The following is a 15,360-nucleotide window of genomic DNA, read 5'->3' as shown; positions in this document are numbered from 1 at the left end:
CTGACTAATTTTTGTATTTTTGTAAAGATGGGGTTTCACCAAGTTGCCCAGGCTGGTCTCAAACTCCTGAGCGCAAGTGATCCACCCGCCTCGGCCTCGGAAAGTGCTGGGATTACAGGCATGAGCCACCGCGCCCAGCCAAATGAGTCTTTTACTTTTCAATTGATATACCAGTTGGCACTGTTAAACGTTTTCACACAGAACATATATTCATATGTTTGCTAATTTTACAAAAAGAAGATAAGAAATATTTTCAGGCCCTGGCTTCACAGAGTGCTGGTAGCAGTGGAGAGGTGCGTGGTGCAGGCGGAAGCACCTCCACACTCCTGGCAGAACAGGACCCTCCCCGGGAAAGTTCCAGGCCCAGGAGGTAAGAATCTTGAAATTTCCACAGGACGCTTTGTTCCTTTTGGCCAAGTGTCTGGATGAACCCATCCCCTTGGGTAGGAACAAAAGGTAAAGGGCCTCTGCGAGGCTTTCAGATTCCAAAAACAGCAACCGCTGGAGTGGAGCGCTATGGTCAAAGCAGCCACCTTAAGCTTTCTCCTTTCTTTCCCACCAGAGGGCTGGGAAAAGTCTTCTTCCTTATGTCATAATTTCATTTAGCAAATATTTATCGCTTTGCATTGTGTGCAAACTTTACCAGGTTTTCTGGGAAGAGAAGTCATGGGGAACTTTCAGTTGATTAACAAATATTAATACTTTTAGCCAAATTTTGAATTTTTTGTCACGTTTTTCATTTTTGAAAAACAGCACTTTATTTAACTCTAGCATATTCAATGGCTGTGCATTTAATAATACTGCAATAAAATCACACCCAAAATGTTAGCGGGAAAAAAAAAAAAAAGGAAACCATGTATGGTAGTGACCTCTACAAATGTTTTAAGCTTGAAAAATTCTGCATGAACGCTGAGACACAGCTGAGTCTGTCAAAGTTACTCAGAGATTGTAATTTCTCCAGCCTTCAAGTCATAATCATGGGTAAGAAATGAATAAATGTGCCTGATGACGCCTTGAAACTTTTTGAGATTTTTATACAAACTAGCCTATACTTTTCTCCTTACGATTAGCATACGGGGTAGCTATTTTTCTTAGTAGAGATTCCTCAAACGTAGCCAGAGTTAAGAGAAAGCAGGCGCTGCCTCTCAGGAAGCTGGAGACGCAAGAGAAAGAATCAGGAGTTAAAAGGCCAAGTCAACGCCAACCGCAGCGATTGGAAGCAGAGCGTGGCTGGCGAGCTGGGTATCCACAGCGTGGCGCAAACCCACCCACCTCTACCCACCCGGCGCTGCCGCCGGCGCCCCCGTGACGTCACGGCGCCGGGGCGGGGCCCACGGAAGGGGCCGGGCCTCTTTGGGATCTCGCGGTGGGGCGGGGTGGGGCCGGCGGCCCGGCGCGGCTTGGCGCCCTGGGGCCCTGGAGCGCTGGGGTTTATGGCGCGCCCGCTGGGGAGGCGGCTGTAGCGGAGAGGCGTGCGGGATCGGGATGTCGGGGCTGCCCACGGACTGGGAACAGAGAGCGCAGGAGCCGCAGCAAGCTGGCTTCGTGCTGGGGCTGGACGTGGGCAGTTCTGTGATCCGCTGCCACGTCTATGACCGGGCGGCGCGGGTCTGCGGCTCCAGCGCGCAGAAGGTGACTTGGGGGCGGGGTTGGGAGCGGGTCTGACTGGGTTTCGCCGAGTCCCGTGGTCCGGCCTCGGGAGGCTAGCGGGCGGTCACCACCCACCGCCCTAGAAGCGGCCAGCTGCGGCACCCGCTGGCCCTGGGGCCAGAGCGGCGTGCCGGGAAGGGCTGGGTCTTGGCGTTCCCTCCCTGGGCTGATCTGAACCCCGCGCGTCCTTCCTGTCCAGACTGAGGGCTCCGAGGGCTCCAAGGGCCCGGTGTGTGACCTGCGCCGCTCGCTCGCCTCTTGCCACCTTGGAAGCCACCTGTCCAGCCTTACCTGGGTGGGACTGAGGTGACTCGCCGGACGGGACTGGGCAGGCTGTGCGTATCCAGCCAGAGGGTGGTTTGTGAGTTGCTTGGTTCTTCCTACACTTCTCTGATAGATCTCCCACTCCGTCTTTATTTACATTTTAATTTTTCACAACTTTTTTTTTTTTTTTGAGACGGGAGTTTCGCTCTTGTTACCCAGGCTGGAGTGCAATGGCGCGATCTCGGCTCACCGCAACCTCCGCCTCCTGGGTTCAGGCAATTCTCCTGCCTCAGCCTCCTGAGTAGCTGGGATTACAGGCACGCGCCACCATGCCCAGCTAATTTTTTGTATTTTCAGTAGAGACGGGGTTTCACCATGTTGACCAGGATGGTCTTGATCTGTTGACCTTGTGATCCACCCGCCTCGGCCTCCCAAAGTGCTGGGATTACAGGCGTGAGCCGCCGCGCCGGGCCCACAACTTTTTTTTTCTTTTTTTTCTTTTATATCATTTGGACTTGTGCCTCAATAACTTCTCATATCTTTGTAGAATTTAAGTTTATTCATTGTTCTTCACTTGTCATCATTATTAACTACTCCAGAAAATGCTGGTTGCTCACTGAGCAATTGCCATGGGTACTAGAGGTATTGGGCAAGTTTCGAAGGCTGTGTAGTCATTACTTTTCTATTTTCCATCTTTGAGAATTCATACAATTCTTTTTTTCCCCTCGTTTGAGAGACCTGCCAAGTTGGTTGTTAGTAAAACCTTGAACTGTTGACAATATTGGTCAGAAACCAGAAAATTGATATTCTTCTTTTCTCATATTAATGAAGTGTTGATTTCTACACAACTGTCAATGCACCAAAAATAATGTTTATTTGTTATGGTGTTCTTATTGTCGTTCCTTTTTTTCTTTTTCTTTTTTTATTTTTATTTTTATTTATTTATTTATTTTTTAAAAAAGGAAGAAAGAAAGAAAAAAGGAAGAAAGAAAAAAAAGAATGAAGAAGAGGGAAAAAAAGGAAAGAGAAAAAGGAGAGAGAATGGGAGTATTGCCTTCTTGCCCAGGCTAGAATGCAGTTTAGTAATGGGTATTGAAAACCTCTTTTATACCAATAGTTATACTTAATGATGTGGACAGGAAGGAATAAGGGAAGAAAATAACGAACAAGCAGCCAACCAATATTTCATTTAAACCTATGAAATGCTGTGCGATTCCTGAGGAGTGATTTACTTCCAATTATGTAGTCACTTTTGGAATAGGTGTGAGGTGGTAATGTATGTTTTGTGTATTTGAAGTGGAGAGTTCTATAAATGTTTATTTTGTTTACTTGTTCTGGGTCTGAGTTCAAGTCCTGGATGTCCTTGTTAATTTTCTGTCTCGTTGATCTATAGAATCGTTAGCTCTTCTTGTTACATTGATCCTTTTGCCATTATGTAATGTCCTTCTTTGCCTCTTTTGCTCTTTGTTGCTTTAAAGTCTATTTTATCAGAGGCGAGAATTGCATCTCCTGCTTTTTATTTATTTGTTTATTTTTACTCTCTGTTTGGTTGGTAAATCTTCCTCCTTCTCTTTGAGTCTTTGTGTATCGTTGCATGTGAGATGGGTCTGGATGCAGCATACCAATGGGTTTTGTCTTTTTATCCAATTTGAATATATATGAGTTTAATACTGCCATTTGATGCTAGCTGGCTGTTTTACCCATTAGTTGGTGTAAATTTTTCATTGTGTTGATACTTTTTGCTTTTTGATATATTTTTGGAAAGGCTGATATTGGTCGTTCCTTTATATGTATAGTGCTTCTTTCAGAAGCTCTTGTAAAGCAGGCCTGGTGGTGGTGAAGTCTGTAAGTACTTGTTTGTTCGCAAAAGATTTAATTTTTCCCTTGCTTTTAAAGCTTAGTTTGACTGGATATGAAATTCTGAGTTGAAAGTTCTTTTCTTTAAGGATGTTAAATATTGGTCCCCACTCTTTTCTAGCTTGTAGGGTTTCTGCTGAGAGATCTGCTGTAAGTCTGATAGGTTTCCCTTTATGGGTAACCTGACCTTTCTCTCTGGCTGCCCTTAGTATTCTCTCCTTCATTTCAACCCTAATAAATCTGGTGATTATGTGCCTTGGGGTTGGTCTTCTTGAAGAATATCTTTGTGGTGTTCTCTGTATCACCTGGAGTTGAATATTACCCTGCCTTGCTAGGCTGGGAAAGTTTTCCTGAATGATATCCTGAAGGGTATTTTCCAACTTGGATTCATTCTCTTCGTCACATTCAGGTACACCTATCAAACATAAATTAGGTCTTTTCACATAGTCCCATATTTCTAGGAGACTTTGCTCATTCCTTTTTATCCTTTTTTCTCCAATCTTGTCTTCTCGTTTCATTTCACTAAGCTGTTCCTCGACATCTGATATCCTTTCTTCTGCTTGATCAATTCGACTGTTTAAACTTGTGCATACTTCGCGAAGTTCTCGTGTTGTGTTTTTCAGCTCCATCAATTCACTTATATTCCTCTCTAAATTGTCCATTCTCGTTAGTATTTCGTCAAACTTTTTTTCAAGGTTCTTAGTTTCTTTGCATTGGGTTAGAACAAGTTCTTTTAATTCCCAGAAGTTTCTTATCACCCACCTTTTGAAACCTGCTTCTGATAATGGAACACACTCGCTCTCCATTAAGCCTTGCTCCGTTGCTGATGAGGAACTGAGATCCCCTGTAGAGGGAGAGGCATTCTGATTTTGAGTATTCTCTGCCTTTTTAGGCTGGTTTCTTCCCTTCATTATATATTTATCCCTCTGTCGTCTTTGTAATTACCGACTTTCTAAGTAGGTCTCTGAGCAGACGTCCAACTTGTTGATTCCCAGTGCCAAAATCTGAGCAATCCACTACGCCGGCCAGAACAGCAGTATTAAGATTGATGGTGCTTTTCTGCCCGGGAATCTCCGGACTCTGCACCAAGAACTGCCGCACTGAGGTGCCAGCAAAACCGCCGCGCCGGCCACAAGAGTCGCCCTGGCGACCCGTGGGGCTCCTCCGCTGGGAATCTCTTAGTCCGTGAGCAACAAAAATTCGTCTGAAAGTGTGGCATCCTCTCGTTCTCTGCGCTTTCACTGGGAGCTAGGAGCCCGAGCTGCTAGTGATCAGCCATCTTGGATCTCTCTCCCCTCCTTTTTTTCTTTTGAGACAGGGTCTCACTTTGTCACCCAGGCTGGAGTGCGGTGATGTGATCTTGGCTCACTGCAGCCTCGACCTCCTGGGCTCAAGTGATCCTTCCACCTCAGCCCTCCAAGTAGCTGGGACTACAGGAAGGGGCCACCATGCCTGGCTAAATTTGTATTTTTTTATTATTTTATTTTATAAAGATGGGGTTTTGCCATGTTGCCCAGGCTGGTCTGTAATTCCTGGGCTCAAGCAATCCACCCACCTTGACCTCCCAAAGTGCTAAAATTACAGGTGTGGGCCACCGTGCCCAGCCTGTTAGGGTGTTCTTATTTACTCTTCCCAGTACCAGCATCTTTTTCTGTTAGAAATTTGAGGGAGGGCAGGAGCCATCAGTTACCTAAACCATTCCTAGCAGCACTGGATTCCCCGTTTTCTCAGTGTCCCACCCTTCTTCCCATTCACTTAAAGGTCTTTTTCTTTGTAGCACTTGCCCAGGAGCAGGTTCGGCTAGAGTGCCAGTGAGTAGTTATTGAGCATTTGTTCTGAGGAAACATCAGACTTCCTTCCATTCAATTTTTCTTATTGTTGTTGTTATTTGTTTTCCTTGAGACAGAGTCTCGCTTTGTTGCCGAGGGTGGACTGTAGCGGTACTCTATTGGCTCACTGCAACCCCCGCCTCCCAGGTTTAAGCAGTTCTCCTGCCTCAGCCTCTCGTGTAGCTGGGATTACAGGAAACGCCATCATGCTCGGCTAATTTTTGATTTTTGTAGAGACTGAGTTTCACCATGTTGGTCAGGCTGGTCTTGAACTCTTGACCTCAGGCGATCTGTCCACCTTGGCCTCCCAAATCTCTGGGATTGCAGGCGTGAGCCACCATGCCTGGCCTCCATTTCGGTTTCAGAACCAAGACAGTGGAACTGGGACTGTAAGAGGTCCCTGGTCCCTTCTCTGGCTGGCTGTGTGGGAACACTGCCCACCTACCCACACACTAACCCGCTATCCCAGACTGAAAGGACAAATGAAAGGCAGACACCATTTCAGTGATTGGGTACTCCTTATCTTTGTAAGAGGATTTACCACAAACACAGTGATACTTTTTAAAATCTCCTTTTTAATTCTAGACACAAAGTACTTTTGTTTTAAGCACTTTTTTTTAAAGGAATTGAAATATTTGGAACCAAAGGGAGAAATAAATTACTAGAAAATGCAAAGTTTCACAGTTAATATATAATTTGGGGCAGATCGTTATTTTTTTAAGGAATGAGGTGAAGAATCTCAGAGATGGATCAAGATTGCCGTGAGTGGCAGGAGGCCAGGATGGTTTGCACAGACTCTAAATTGTGGAAAATATGTCTGGAAAAAAGAAAGATAGGAGTAAATAAAAATACACACACACACACACACACACACACACACACACACAAAAGCCTGCTCTTCCCAGATGAAGCATAGTCGTAGATTAAAAAATGTGCAGCAATGCCTCTCTGTGTGGTAGGAGTTTATAGCAGTACTGCTTAAAGTGTAATTCCAGGGCTGCTAGGATTGAGATAAAGAAAACCAAGCATTTAAGAACTTGTATAACAACTCAGCAGAGTAATTTTATGTATTGACTCTAATAATGAAACATTTGGGATTTTATTTTGTAAGCCATTTTTTTCTGGAAACTTTATAAAAATTATTATTCTGGCCAGGAGGCACGGTGGCTCACGCTTGTAATCCCGGCACTTTGGGAGGCCGAGGCGGGTGGATCACGAGGTCAACAGATCAAGACCATCCTGGTCAACATGGTGAAACCCTGTCTCTACTGAAAATACAAAAAATTAGCTGGGCATGGTGGCGCGTGCCTGTAATCCCAGCTACTCAGGAGGCTGAGGCAGGAGAATTGCCTGAACCCAGGAGGCGGAGGTTGCGGTGAGCTGAGATCGCGCCATTGCACTCCAGCCTGGGTAACAAGAGCGAAACTCCATCTCAAAAAAAAAAAAAAAAAAATTATTGTTCTTTTTAGAGGCAGATTCTAACTCTGTCCCCCAGGTGGCCTGATCACAGTTCACTGCAACCTTGAACTCCTGGGCTCAAGCCATCTTCCTGCCTCAGCCTCCTAAAGTGCTGGGATTACAGGCCCAAGTTACTGCACCTGGGCTAGAAACTTGTTTCTTAAAAATTGTTGGTCCATAATGAATAGACATTTTTGAAAAAAAAGAAGCAGCAACTGATCTTTCATTGCAGATAGTTTTGAGTTTTTTTGGAACAAGGATCTTGCTGCTCTATATTGCTACTTAGTACCTGGCTTATTACCTCTTGGTTACAGAATAAATAATTGAATTGCAGTTAAACTGTTAGGAATTCACGGGGCTCTACGACTTAGACATAGCACTTGATTGTGTTTATTTTGTCAAGTGAAAATTACACCTCTTATAATATTCAGTTGGAAAGAATGTATAATAGAAACCTAAAACCTCTTAGTGTATGATTTGATTGATACTGGGAAAGAAATTAAAAAAAGAAAAAAAAAGAAAAAGACATCCCCCTTTATAGACAAGAACAAAATAGGCTGTGAGAAGACATCAATCATTTCTTATGGCATTTATTTTTTTAATGTTTAACAGCAGAGATACATTTTTAGCTTATTTCTGTGATTTGTATTTTTAAAAAATCTTTCTTAGGGACTCTTAAATATTTATATTAACTACTAGAGGAATAGTTTGTGTTGGAAACTCTGCATATGAATATTTGACATTTTGGTTTTAAAAATGGAGAATATTTATTATGTGCCTCAGTGGAACATCATGCTTTTATGAAAAACTATAAAAAATGATAATGTCAGGGTCCGGACGCAGTGGCTCACACCTATAATCCCAGCACTTTGGGAGGCCGAGGCGGGTGGATCACGAAGTCAAGAGATCGAGACCATCCTGGTCAACAAGGTGAAACCCCGTCTCTACTAAAAAATACAAAAATTAGCTGGGCATGGTGATGCACGCCTGTATTCCCAGCTACTCTGGAGACTGAGGCAGGAGAATTGCTTGAACCCAGGAGACAGAGGTTGCGGTGAGCCGAGATCGCGCCATTGCTCTCCAGCCTGGATAACAAGAGCGAAACTCAGTCTCAAAAAAAAAAAAAAAGAATGATAATGTCTTGATTGGAAGAACAGGACAGAAAGGTCACTCCAAAGAAAACAATACTGTGTACTCTCTGTACATGCTTGAAAAACGGAGTATGTGGTTGTCATCTTTTGTTTTTAATTAAAAAATTTCTTTTTAATTTTTATTATATTCTTGATCTAATTTGGGTTTGGTCCTCCTGTAAAGGAACAGATTTCACTATTGTGACTTGTTTGGGGTTGGTATGTGACAACCTGATTGGTAAAGTGGGGAAGTGACCCTTGATCAAGCCTGAAGGTTTATAGGCTTGAAGCAGTGATACCCACATTGAATTTTTTGGGATAAGAAAGTGTTTCTGTAGTTGAACTATTACAGTCTGTAGTCATAAAAGCCTTACATAGAAAGGGCAGAAGTATTAATGACAGAAGGAGAATAGATTGTGTTAGATCTGTTTCTGATGAGCTCACTGGGGAATAAGAGATTCTTTTTCCACATCAGCTTGGGTAACACTTATACTCCTCGTATTGTCACTGTTTCTTCAGAGTTCTTTTTTTCTTCATTTTGGCCTTTTCATACTACATGTTAGAGATTTTCCTTAGCTGGTGATCTTGGTTGGTTATCTGCATTGTTTTTTTGTTACCATGTCTTACCCTAGCACTTAGGTACATCTGTCATTTGCAAGTACAGAACTCTGGTTCAACCCCTCCAGAAGTAAATCTCTTAGTTTCTGCCAGGTTAGGGAGAGGCAGTGATCTGGCTGGAGGAGAGGAACTGGGGCTCCTTATAAAGACTGTGATTCAGTCCTATGTACAACCCGATCTGGCATCCTAGCCTTCAGAGGAACCTGTAATTTCCAGAGTTTCACCCTAGAATCTCTGCTCTCTGCTTATGGGCATCACTCTCATAGTTCACTCTTATGTTCATTCATACATTCACTTTATGTTTATAGAATATCTAAGAAATATCTCATAGTTCACTCATATGTTCATTCATACATTCACTTTATATTTATAGAATATTTAAGAAATCTTAGACACTTCTAGATGCTGGGGATAAAATGAACTAAGGAGACACATTCCCTGCCCTCTAGGAGTTCACATTCTGAGGAGCAGGGTAGAGGTGACCTGTCTCTGGTCTTATAGGCCATTATAAGGAATAATGGTTTTACTTTGAGTGAAATGGGAGCCAGGGTGAGTAGAGATGCAGTGTAATTTGAGTAGGGAGTGAGATATTGGCATTTTTTCCTCTGCCCTAAGCCAGGTAACACCTGCCCACTCATTGTTCATGTTAAAAACATTTGTTAAAATCCAGTCTGATCCTGTTTTCTCTCCTCTTCTCTTTGTCCTTGTGCATTTAAACCTTGTTAATGTTTTCCTTTCAATAGACTGGGAGGAATTGGAGATGCATGCTTATGTTTAAGCCATCATTTTAACTTGAAGCCATAGATTTTTATGAAATTGATTTATTGATTGATTGAGACGGTCTTCCTCTGTCTCCCAGGCTGGAGTGTAGTGATGTGACCACAGCTCACTGTATTCTCTACTTCCTGGGCTCAAGTGATTCTCCTACTTCAGACTCCTGAGTAGCTGGAACTACAGGTGTGGCCCACTACACCCTTTTTGTATAGATGGGGTTTTGTTATGTTGCTCAGGCTGATCTCGAACTCCTGGGCTCAAGCGATCCTCCTGCCTTGGCCTCCCAAAGTGCTGATTACAGGCCTGAGCCACTGCATCCAGTCCACAAAACAGACTTTTGGTGTATAGTTTTGTGAACTTTAGCACATGTGTAGAAGTAACCCCCAAGCTCCCTTGTGTTACCTTTTTGTAGTCTCTCTCCTCACCCACCTAACCTCTGGTAACCACTGATCTGTTTTCCATGATATAGTCTTGTCTTTTTGAGAATGTCATAAATGGAATCATAAAGTAAGTAGCCTTTTGAGACTGGATTTTTTTTTTTTTTCAGCATAATGCCTTTGAGATTTGTCCGTGTTATTATGGTATCAATTGTTTATTCTTTTTATTTCTAAGTATATGGATGTACTACATTCATTCACCAGTTGAAGTACATTTAGGTGGTTTCTGGTGATCATCAATAGAGCTGCTATAAACATTAGTATACACATTTTAAAGGGAACATTAAAAAAAACTTTGAACCAGTTCTATGTACAACGCTATAGGGTAAATTTCTCTAGGGTAAATACCTAGGCATGGGATTGCTAGGTTATATGGTAAGTGAGTGTCTTATCTTAACGAGAAATTCAGAGGGGCCATACCATTTTGCATTATTACGAACAATGTATCAGAGTTCCAGTTGTTCCACACCCTCGTCAGTACTTGGTATCGTTAGTTTTTAAAATTTTGCTTATTTGATTTGATTTGCATTTCTCTAATGGCTAATGATGCTGAATATCTATCTTCAGGTACATATTTGTAATTCATATGTTTCTTTGGTGGAGTGATCGAAGTCTTTTGCTCACTTTTGAGTTCTTTGTTTTCTTACTGTTGAGTTTTGAATTTCCTTATATATTCTAGTTATTAGTCCTGTGTTGGATATGTGATTTGCACATATTTTCTACCAGTCTATACTTTGGTCTTTTTATTTTCTTAGCAGTATCTTTTGCAAAACAAATGTTTTTAACCTTGATGAAGTTTAATTTATTGGTTTATTGTTATATGAATTATACTTTTGGTGTTCTAAGAATTCTTTGCCTAACCCTAAGTCACAAGGATTTTCTCTTGCATTTTCTTCGAAACATTTTAGAGTTTTACATTTTACATTTAGATCTTGATCCATTTTGAGTCAATTTTTATGTAAGTTGTAAAGTTTGGGTTGAGGTTGATATGTTTCTTTTTTTTTTTTTGCATATGGATGTTCAATTGTTACAACACCATTTGTTGAAAAAGCGATCTTTTCTCCATAGAATTGCAACTTTTGTTGAAAATCAACTAGTCATATTTGTGTGGGTCTATTTCTGGACTCTCTATTCTGTTCCATTGATCTGTCAGTTTTTATGCCAATAGCATACTGTTTTGATTACTGTAGCTTTATAGTAAGTCTTGAAATTGGGTAGTGTGCCTCTAACTTTATTCTTTTTTTATTCTCTCCGACTTTATTCTTTTTCAGCATTGTTTTCGCTATTTTAGTTTTTTTTGCCTTATATAAATTTTAGAATCTACAAAAAAATCCTATTGGGATTTTGTTGTAGAAATCTGGGATGGTGGTTCTTTTAGTATACTGTAAATATTGAGGCACTTACTTCTGGCTTTCATGGTTCTGATGAGAAATCCACAGTCATTTAAATTGGTGTTCTGTATATGTGAAATGTCTGACTGGTTTCAAACTTTTTTCTTTTCTTTTAGTTTTTTTTCAGCATTTTAATTAGGATATTTGGGTGTGTAATGCTTTGGGTTCATTCTGGTAAAGGTTTTCTGAGTTTCTTTTTTTTTTTTGAGACGGAGTTTCGCTCTTATTACCCAGGCTGGAGTGCAATGGCGCGATCTCGGCTCACCGCAACCTCTGCCTCCTGGGTTCAGGCAATTCTCCTGCCTCAGCCTCCTGAGTAGCTGGGATTACAGGCATGCGCCACCATGTCCAGCTAATTTTTTGTATTTTTAGTAGAGACGGGGTTTCACCATGTTGACCAGGATGGTCTCGATCTCTTGACCTCGTGATCCACCCGCCTCGGCCTCCCAAAGTGCTGGGATTACAGGCGTGAGCCACCACGCCCGGCCCAAGTTTCTTGAATATATAGGTTTTAAATCTTTCACTGAACTTGGGAAACTTTTAGCACTGTTACTTCCCTCAAGTAATTTTTTTTTCTGCTCTAAACTCTTTCTTTTCTTCTTTGGAGATCACTGATTAAACAAATATTAGACCTTTTGCTATGTCCCACGTGTCCCCGGGGCTTTGTTCTTTTTTTCTCTAATCTTTTTTCTTTCTGTTGTACAGATAATTTCTACTGATCTATCTTCAAGTTTATTAATTTTCTTCTATCTCCCTTCTGCTACTGAGCCCATCCAGTAAGTTTTAAATTTTGATTACTATATTTTTCAATTCTAAAATTTCCTTTTTTATGTCTTCTATGACTTTCTTTTTAAAATCGGATATCTTTAAGGTATTCTTCATGATGTCTTGATATACACATATGTAATTAAATGATTACTGTAGTTACCTTTGCTGAGACTTTATGTCTTTCCATTTGTTTCATGTGTATTCACTCCTCTTGGAGTATTTTCATAATAGCTGTTTTAGACTCCTTATGAGATATCTGTGTCATCTTGGCATTGGCATCTGTTGATTATCTTTTCCAATGTTAGTTAAGATTTTTCTGGTTCTTCATATGCCTTGTAGTTTTGGATTGTATCTTAGACATTTTGAATATTATGTTAAAAGACTCTGGGTGTTTTATAAATCCTATGAAGGATCTTGTTTTTCTTTTAGCAGGTATTTATTGCAGTTGTATTCAGGCTACACATTCAGTCTTCTGTGGACTGCAGTTTCGATGTCAGATCTGTTTTCAAAATCTTGACAGTACTACTTGGATCTGCCCTGTGTGTATACAACCTATTAGTCAATCTGGGACCTGGGTAATGGTCTATCCTTTAGTTCTATTCTTAATACCTTTGGTATAGTGTTCGGGATTACATCCATACAAGTGCAGCTTTGGTGTGAGCCTAGGAGTTCATACACAACTTTCTGTGGTATCTTTTCCAAGCTCCTCCCTCTCTGAGATGGTCCTGGTACTTTTTGATTCCCTGAACCTCCCCTTGTGGTCCTGGCCAATAAACAACTGAGTTATGTTTATTGAAATTTTTATTACCCCATTCGGCTGGATGTGTCTGGGGTTAAGCAGTGGAAACACACAGAGAAAAAAACCATGGGGGTTCACCACACTCTCTTGGGATCTCAGCTCATCTAACTGGAAAGGAAGTTTTACCTTCCTCGATATTTTAGGTACCTGTTGAGACACACTGATACCACTATCACTGCTGCTGCCACCACTACAGGATTGCGTGGGTAAAAAAGTATGGAGCCAAGGGAAAAAAGAAAAATGGGAGATCGCTTCCATTTCCTCTGAGTGTTAGGAGTTCCCTTTCTCATTCTTTGAGCCAAAACCGTGGAGCTTCTTCTGGCTCTTACTCTGTGCCCTAGTTCCCAGTTCTGGTTTTCAGAATGTCTTGAGTCTAAGCCAGGGGATTTCAGAAGAAAAATGGGAAACTCACCACCAGTTACGTGGTGCCTGAATTCTTATCTACTTCCCCAGTCCACCTGCTGCCATATACTTTTTACACAATAGCTGCTCCATGCATTCTGTCCAGCTGTTACATTTGTGTTTAGTGGAAGAGACAGGGTGGAGTGTGCTTACTCCATCATGGTCTGAACCAGAATTCACTTTGTTAAAAATTTATTTTTAATTTTTAAAAAGACTTTTTTCCTATTATAAAAACGTGGCTTCCTTGTAGAAAACTTAGAAAATGGCCGGGCACAGTGGCTTATACCTGTAATCCCAGCCCTTTAGGAGGCTGAGGCGGGCAGATCACAAGGTCAGGAGTTCAAGACCAGACTGGCCAACATGGTGAAACCCTGTCTGTACTAAAAATACAAAAATTAGCTAGGCATGGTGGCTCATGCCTGTAATCCCAGCTACTTGGGAGGCTGAGGTAGGAGAATTGCTTGAACTGGGACTGGGAGGCAGAGGTTGCAGTGAGCTGAAATTGTGCCACTGCACTCCAGCCTGGGCTACAGAGCGAGAATCCATCTCAAGAAAGAAAAAGAAAAGAAAAGTGGAGATAAAGCTAAAATCTTCTGTGAACTCATGAGTTACTGCTATTTTGGTGTTGGCATGTAGTCCTTTTTTATTTCATATATGTATTTTTTCAATTTTAACAATAAAAATTAATTAGATAATAAAATCATGTTGTTAATTATTTTAACCAGTAGTTTTGAGACACAAAGACCCGTACTATTGACTTGATCTAATGTTGTTTTTACTAAATCTTCTTTTCCTAAATAGGTAGAAAGTCTGTATCCTCAAACTGGCTGGGTAGAAATTGATCCTGATGTTCTTTGGATTCAATTTGTTACCGTAATAAAAGAAGCAGTCAAAGGTAATTGGATTTATCAAAATAACAATAATCTTTATGGTATTTTTTTTTTATAATAAGAGTTTTTATCAGGCTTCTGTAGTTGTGGTTTTCCTAAGTTATACATATATGTAGTATTTTATTGGGATTACAGTTTCCCAGTATTTTTCAAGGAAAATTTGTGATTCACAGTGAGCTCCTTTGTCAGGGAAGGTAACATCTGCTGTGTCCTCTGGTTTGTCTCTTTTCAACTGTAGTGTAAATTCTCAGCATTCCTTGTTCCACGTTATAGCTGCTGCTGTTTTGATTTCCTGTTTGGCACAAAATATCAGAGGATCATAAACAAACATTACAGTTTACTGTAATGTTTCTACTCTCATGAGTTTACAACTGAGTTATGTTTATTGAAGTTTTTGTTTTTTTCTGACCACTTGACAGAAAGTGCACTCCTGACCAAAGCTATCCTCTAAGGCTTAGTTCTTTAAGAATGTTAGAAACATTCTTGAACATTGAAAACATCTCAAAACATTGAAATGGCAACCTTGTTTGAGAACACATCAAAGATGACTTGCAAATGTAAATTCTAAAAGGTCTTATGCTTCATTTTTCTGGCTGAAATGCTGCTGCTTCTCATCTTTTTGGTTTGAAATTTTTCAAAGTCTGTGCAAAATTGTAAGAATAAATAGTACAATAAACTCTTGTATGTCTTTCTCCTAGATTCAAACATATTTTGCAATGTTTACCATTTTCTGTAAACTGTTTTTTTTCCTTCTGAACCATAGAAAAGGAGTATTTTCCCCTATAGCCGCAATGTAATTATCACACTCAGGAAGTATAACATTAACACAGTACTGTTTTCCAGTACTCTGTCTTCAGTATTCTCTCTTGTCTTAGTGAAAACAAAAAACAAAAAACTTCTTTTTTTAATCTAGAACCCAGCCAAAGATGAGGCATTGCATTTAGCTGTCAGTCTGCTTAGGCTCCTTTCATCTAGAGCACATTCCTATGACACTGGCAGTTTTCGAAAGTCCAAGCCAGTTTAGTAGACTGTCCCTCATTTTGAGGTTTTCTGATTGTTTCCTCCCAGTTGGATTCAGGCAAATACCTTTGGA

General features: G+C 41.0%; 1 protein-coding gene across 6 annotated transcripts in view; it reads left to right on the top strand.

Moving 5' to 3' along the window:
- The first annotated feature begins 1,480 nt into the window (after positions 1 to 1,480).
- GK5 (glycerol kinase 5) overlaps positions 1,481 to 15,360 on the top strand; it is a 73,609-nt gene continuing 59,729 nt past the window's right edge. For all 6 annotated transcript variants that reach the window (XR_010343463.1, XR_010343461.1, XR_010343462.1 and 3 more), the window contains exons 1-2: positions 1,481 to 1,632; positions 14,179 to 14,272. Coding sequence is in view for 3 of the 6 variants with exons in the window: in XM_064378761.1 (XP_064234831.1) it covers positions 1,486 to 1,632; positions 14,179 to 14,272 (241 nt within the window). In the remaining 3 variants the exon portion in view is untranslated. The remainder of the gene's footprint in view (positions 1,633 to 14,178; positions 14,273 to 15,360) is intronic.

This window comes from Aotus nancymaae, unplaced genomic scaffold (assembly GCF_030222135.1).
Source record: "Aotus nancymaae isolate 86718 unplaced genomic scaffold, 86718_ANA_hifiasm-v0.15.2.pri h1tg000019l, whole genome shotgun sequence".
NCBI classification, from domain to species: Eukaryota; Metazoa; Chordata; class Mammalia; order Primates; family Aotidae; genus Aotus; species Aotus nancymaae.
The sequence above is the reverse complement of the archived record's forward strand: the minus strand, read 5'-3'. Positions and strand labels throughout refer to the sequence as shown.